Source organism: Salvelinus sp. IW2-2015, linkage group LG7 (genome assembly GCF_002910315.2).
Source record: "Salvelinus sp. IW2-2015 linkage group LG7, ASM291031v2, whole genome shotgun sequence".
Taxonomy (NCBI): Eukaryota; Metazoa; Chordata; class Actinopteri; order Salmoniformes; family Salmonidae; genus Salvelinus; species Salvelinus sp. IW2-2015.
In genome coordinates this window covers 34,119,521-34,125,938 of record NC_036847.1, presented here as the reverse complement: position 1 = coordinate 34,125,938, position 6,418 = coordinate 34,119,521, and the positions used below count along the sequence as shown (strand labels likewise).

The 6,418-nt window shown below is 49.1% G+C and overlaps 1 protein-coding gene across 1 annotated transcript in view; it reads left to right on the top strand.

Moving 5' to 3' along the window:
• Positions 1-3,577, top strand: part of spsb1 (splA/ryanodine receptor domain and SOCS box containing 1) — a 24,927-nt gene extending 21,350 nt beyond the window's left edge. The window contains exon 2 of the mRNA XM_023990533.3: positions 2,125-3,577. Within this exon, the coding sequence (XP_023846301.2) occupies positions 2,320-3,135 (816 nt within the window). The 5' untranslated portion in view covers positions 2,125-2,319 and the 3' untranslated portion in view covers positions 3,136-3,577. The remainder of the gene's footprint in view (positions 1-2,124) is intronic.
• Positions 3,578-6,418: the final 2,841 nt, after the last annotated feature.

Sequence of the window (6,418 nt, the reverse complement as noted above, 5' to 3'; positions counted from 1 at the left end):
GGGGTTTGTAGCGCAGTAGGGGTTTGTAGGGTTGTAGCGCTGTCCAGTAGTAGTCGGTCAGTGTAGCCTTGTGTTATCCTGCCCTTGAAAACAACAGACAGTAACAGTGTGTTTTTATATTTTTAAGACCAAAGTTTTGATTGCTTTTCCTGTTAACTGTATAATAGTGAACAGCTAGCCCTGGCCAGACGACTGTAATAGGAAACTACTTTCTGCCCTTATTTCCTATTTGTGGGCATAGTTTTAGTTTGAATATTTAAGTTTACTGCAGAGATGGAAAACTAGGCCTTAGCAGCTGTCTTGTTTCTCTGTCTGTTTACAGTAGCAGGGCCTCAGTTGCAAATAATGCAGTTATGTTTTTCCCACTCGCTGTATGTGAAACCACAAATAATTGTTGGTTTACACACCCAGTCTTCCCTAGTTGTCTGTCTTGAAGGCTGTGTCAGTTGTTTGAGTCATTTCTGAACATTTTAAGGACCTAAATTTAGCTTGGGGGGGGGGGGCATCGGGTTCAGCTAATCAATTCTCTTTGCATCACAAATTGCTGACCGTTGAGCTCAGTTGTACTTTTATGCACCATTATTGAGTTAGTTAGGCCTACTATGCCTTTCCAGGAGGGGGATTTCTTTCGGCAATGAGCTATGATGTTGCCCTCAACCCTTTCTTCAAGCATTTCTTGGAATAATTGTAACGGAATTTTTCAAAATAATTCTGAAGACGTGATTTCATAAAGCCTTAATGTGTTCCGTGGACACCAGTATCCCATGAGTTGATGACACCTGGTCCCGTATCCTCTAAAGCTTCTCGGAGTAGGAGGGCAGATCTAGGATCTGACCACACAATCTTACTCATTATGAACTAAAAARGCTAAACTGATCCTAGAACAGCACTCTTACTCAGAGAAGCTTCTATGGATACGAGCCCTGATTTTAGGATACATTTTAGCCTTTGTTTTAATGATTATAATTATATGGATGAGGGGGGGGGGGAGAGACCTGATCCTGGATCAGTAATCTTGCTTTGTGAATATGTCCCTGAAGTCRTTTCGAGGCTTGCTTTAAATATCTATTCTGGTTAGACGATGCTGTATGCTGCCCTCGTCCATAACCTTCGTCACACACTAGGGCTGAATGATAGGCCTCTACTGTGTCGGCTCTGATACAGTGGCTTCTCTGATACCGTGGCTTCTCAAAGTATTCACCCCTTTTGTCTTCTTCCACATTTCGTTGTTACAGCCTGCATTTTTTAAAATGGAATAATTTTAGATTTTGCCACTGATCTACACAAATGAAATGTCTAAAGTCATTTAAGTAGTCTGTCCCTTTTTTTTCTTTATGGCAAGCCTAAATAAGTTCAGGAGGAAACATTTGCTTTAGTCAGATGAGTTTTGTAGTCAAACTCGGTGCACTAATGATGTTTAACATGATTATTCAATGACTACCTCGTCTCTGTACCACCCACACATCTACCTACCTCGTCTCTGTACCACCTCGCATACATTTACCTCGTCTCTGTACCACCTCGCATACATTTACCTCGTCTCTGTACCACCTCGCATACATTTACCTCGTCTCTGTACCACCTCGCATACATTTACCTCGTCTCTGTACCACCTCGCATACATTTACCTCGTCTCTGTWCCACCTCGCATACATTTATCTGTAAGGTTCCTCAGTCGAACAGTGAATTTCAAGCACAGTTTCGATGACAGACAAAAAAAGAGGCTTTCCAATGCCTCGCAAAGAAGGGCAACTATTGGTAGATTGTTTTTGTTTTTAACCAGACTGTTGTTTGGGGCAAATACAACACATTATTGAGTACCACTCTACCATATTTTTAAGCATAGTTGTGGCAGCAGCATGTTATGGGTGTGCTTGTAATCATTAAGCTCTTGGGAGTTTTTCCAGGATAAAAAAGAAACGGAATGTAGGTAAGCGCAGGCAAAATCCTGCAGGAAAACCTTGCCCAGTCTGCTTTCCAACAGACATTAGGAGACAAGTCCACCTTTCAGCAGGACAAGAACATGCACTGAACAAAAATATAAAYRCAACATGTAAAGTGTTGGTTTCATTAGCTGGTGTAATGATTGTTCTACCTCTCTTCTCCTTCCCCATCTCTTCGCAGGTGGGATTGAACCAGCAGCTGGCCTGAACCTGTTAACTGGCAACCAGTAGCAGGGGCACCAATCCACCCTCCTGATTGGCTGTGGAGAGGAGGAAACTAACAATCAACTGATTTGATTTGCTCCCCTCTTTATATTAGTATTTTTTTTTAGGAGGGGGAGGAGCAGGAGGACTTGGGCTCACTTCCCAGACGAGCATGGGACAGAGCGTCCCTGGAGGCATAAAGACTATTGACATGAGGGACCCGGCGTTCAGGCCTCTGAAGCTGGAGTTGGCAGCTCTGGACCACGCCAAACCCTCCAGGCTGGATCTGCTGCTGGACATGCCCCCTGCTGGACAGGATGTCCAAATGCAGCACTCGTGGAACAACAACGACCGATCGCTCAACATCTTCGTCAAGGACGACAACAAACTGGTSTTCCATCGGCACCCCGTGGCTCAGAGCACGGATGCCATTCGGGCCTGTATCGGCTACACCCGGGGGCTCCACRTCTGGGAGATCAGCTGGGCCATGAGACAGCGGGGAACGCACGCCATCGTCGGCGTGGCSACAGGAGACGCKCCKYTWCATTCTGTAGGCTACACGACCCTGGTGGGTAATAACCACGAGTCCTGGGGCTGGGACCTGGGACGGAATAAACTCCACCACGACGGAAAGAACCWGCCYAGTAAGRCATACCCTKCGTTCCTGGAGCCGGAYGAGACGTTTMTAGTCCCCGAYTCATTCCTGGTAGTGTTGGACATGGACGAGGGGACTCTGAGCTATATTGTGGATGGACAGTACTTGGGGGTGGCTTTCAGAGGACTCAAAGGGAGGAAGCTGTACCCTGTCGTCAGTGCTGTKTGGGGGCACTGTGAAATACGAATCCGGTACATCAATGGACTCGATCGTAAGTATATTTCAAGGGGTTCAGGTTTGGCTTTCGTCTTTGCTCTGAGACTAGGGCTGCACCCTTTGGACAAAGTATCTAATTACAAAGTTCTTTGGCCAGATATTGCGATTATGAATTAAGGACCTAATTTTAGAAATCTGTGCAAGATGGAATCTTGTATTTCCTGTCCAGCTTGTTTATGACCTTCTAGAAACTGACTGTCACATGCACTGAATACAACAGGTGTTTTCACCTGACCGTGAAATGCTTACTTAAAATAAAAATGGTACCTATCTATTTGTTTCACACCTTTATTTACCCAGGTAGACCATTTGAGATCAAGTTCTCATTTACAACTGCGACCTGGCCAAGATAAAGCAAAGCAAAGCAGTGCAACACAAACAACAACAGAGTTACACATAAACAAACGTACAGTCAATAACACAAGAGAAAAAGCTATGTACAGTGTGTGCAAACGTAGGGAGGTAAGGCAATAAATAGGGCCTAGAGGCAAAATAATGTCTGGCTCAGTGATAGAAATCACTGAGGGTTATCGCCTATGTCTACGGGATGTTTTGTCATAGGGGTGTTACACTTAAAACGCATCGGCAATCAACAAAGCCTTTTATTTTTTTWTATTTTTTTTWATTTTTTTACATAGGTGGCTGAAGTGTGATTGGCCGACATGCCATGCAGAGTTAGAGAGCCCGCGTGTGATTGGTCAGCATCTTCTTGTGCATCTAGAAAGTTAGTCTAGGCATCTCATTGGAGGAGGTACCGTAGTCTAGTTTTTTGTTGTATTAAGAGTGTCTCAGGAAGGAGGAAATGGCAGCCTCTTGCTATATGGATATTACACATGTCAATATCACAATTTGGATCTGAATTGGATTAATCGTGCAGCCCTACCAGAGACATTGGTTTAGACTTTCTAAACGCCATAGGAGTCTCACTGTAGGGCGCTGGAGTGTCTCTCGGGCCTGTGGGGCGCTGGAGTGTCTCTCGGGCCTGTGGGGCGCTGGAGTGTCTCTCGGGCCTGTGGGGCGCTGGAGTGTCTCTCGGTGTGGGGCGCTGGAGTGTCTTCGGCCTGTGGGGCTGGAGTGTCTCTCGGGCTGTGGGGCGCTGGAGTGTCTCTGGGCCTGTGGGGCGCTGGAGGTGTCTCGGCTTGGGGCGTGAGTCTCTCGGGCCTGTGGGGCGCTGGAGTGTCTCTCGGGCTGTGGGCGCTGGAGTGTCTCTCGTGCCGGCTGTGGGGCGCTGGAGTGTCTTCGGGCTGTGGGGCGTGGGTGTTTCTCGGCCTGTGGGCGCTGGAGTGTCTCTCGGCCTGTGGGGCGTGGAGTGTCTCTCGGGCCTGTGGGGCGCTGGAGTGTTCTCGGCCTGTGGGGCGCTGGAGTGTTCTCGGCTGTGGGGCGCTGGAGTGTCTCTCGGGCTGTGGGGCGCTGGGTGTTCTCGGTGTGGGGCGTGGAGTGTCTTCGGGCCTGTGGGGCGCTGAGTGTCTCTCGGGCCTGTGGGGCGCTGGAGTGTCTCTCGGGCCTGTGGGCGCTGGAGTGTCTCTCGGGCCTGTGGGGCGCTGGATGTTCTCGGCCTGTGGGGCGCTGGAGTGTTCTCGGGCCTGTGGGGCGCTGGAGTGTCTCGGCCTGTGGGGCGGGAGTGTCTCTCGGCTGTGGGGCGCTGGAGTGTCTCGGCCTGTGGGGCGCTGGAGTGTCTGTGGGGCGGGTGTCTGGGGCTGGGTGTCTCGGGCTGTAGGACGCTGGAGTGTCCTGTGGGACGCTGGAGTGTTGTGGGTGCGCTGGAGTGTCTGTGGGGCGCTGGAGTGTCTGTGGGGGCGTGGAGTGTCTGTGGGGGCTGGGTGTCTGTGGGCGCTGGGAGTGTCTGTGGGGCGCTGGAGTGTCTCGGGCTGTAAGCTGGGAGTGTTGTGTGGCGCTGGAGTGTCTGTGGGGCGCTGGAGTGTCTGTGGGGGGCTGGAGTGTCTGTGGGGCGCTGGAGTCTTGTGGGGCGCTGGAGTGTCTGTGGGCGCTGGAGTGTCCCTGGTGTCGTGAGTGTCTCTCGGGCTGTGGGGCTGGAGTGTTGTGGGGCGCTGGATGTGTCCTGTGGGGTGTGTGGGGCCCTGGGGTGCCTGTGGGGTGTCTGTGGGGCCCTGGGGTGTCTGTGGGGCCCTGGGGTGCCTGTGGGGTGTTTGTGGGGCCCTGGGGTGTCTGTGGGGCGCTTTCAACACTACACAACCTGTTTGTAACGGTCAGATAGAAACCTGCCATGTAGATCAAACATGCATCTCTGACATGCAGTAGGATAAGGAATAATGTTGGCTCTGTTCATGACTGTTTTGATCTGTAACGTTAGGGTTATACTGCCCGTGTTCCTAGCTATCCCATAAACACTTCCTCCTAGGGAACTTTAGCAGCTCGCTCTGGTCTTTTCGTTGTACAGACATGACATGATTCATAACTACATCAGACACAATTTTTGTTTTGCGTCCCTAATGACTCCCTATGTAGTGCACTACTTTTGATAGGGCTCTGGTCAAAAGTAGTGCACTATATAGGGTGCCATTTGTTTTGGACGTACACACAATTGCAGTGTTTTATTGATGTAATGAACTTGAGCGTCACTGTACATTCTAAGGTTGGGCCGTTATTACTGCACACCAAGGTTACACCAGAGCATTGAGGCTTTCTTGCCTGTTCCCAGATCAGTTTGTGCTCTSTTGCTTATTTATTTGATATTTTTCGCACATTTTCTCTTGCTGGTCGTGACTATGAACAGAGGAGTTAACAACAACAAMAAATGSCACAAACAGATCTGGGATCAGGTTAGAGGCTTACAGACTACAGTTAAGCTAGCATGGTCCCAGATCTGTTTGTGCTGTTCTCTCAAACTGGAGCTTGCCAATTCGGCAAGACAGCCTGGTCCCAGATCAGTTTGTGCTAACAGAGCCATTGATCCTAACTATTATCCCAGACAGTTGGGCACTACGTGATAAGGTGCCACTGGCATCCTGATGACATCACTTCATCTCTCTGACCTATGCCCCAGAGACCACGGTAAATTAATAATTAAACAAACCTGTTGGATCACATTTATTTTCTTATCTACCATCTTGACTGTGCTGCCTCGTCTCGGGGCTTGACTGTGCTGCCTCGTCTCGGGGCTTGACTGTACTGCCTCTCGCTTTGGGTAGCATTGTCTGCAGTAAGGAGTCACGAGAATGATCCCTTAAAATAGTCACTGATCTGACAGGAGTAGAATGGTGTACTGTAAGCAAGCTTTCCATTGCATTGCTTTCACAATGATGTCATGTCAGAGAAGCGTGGAAGGAAGCATGCATTTCACGAGTATTCAAACAGTTTTCACCATGCAAGTCTCTGGCTCCTAGATTCTCTCTAGTTTAAATGACACGTCTCTGGCTCCTAGATTCTCTCTAGTTTAGAT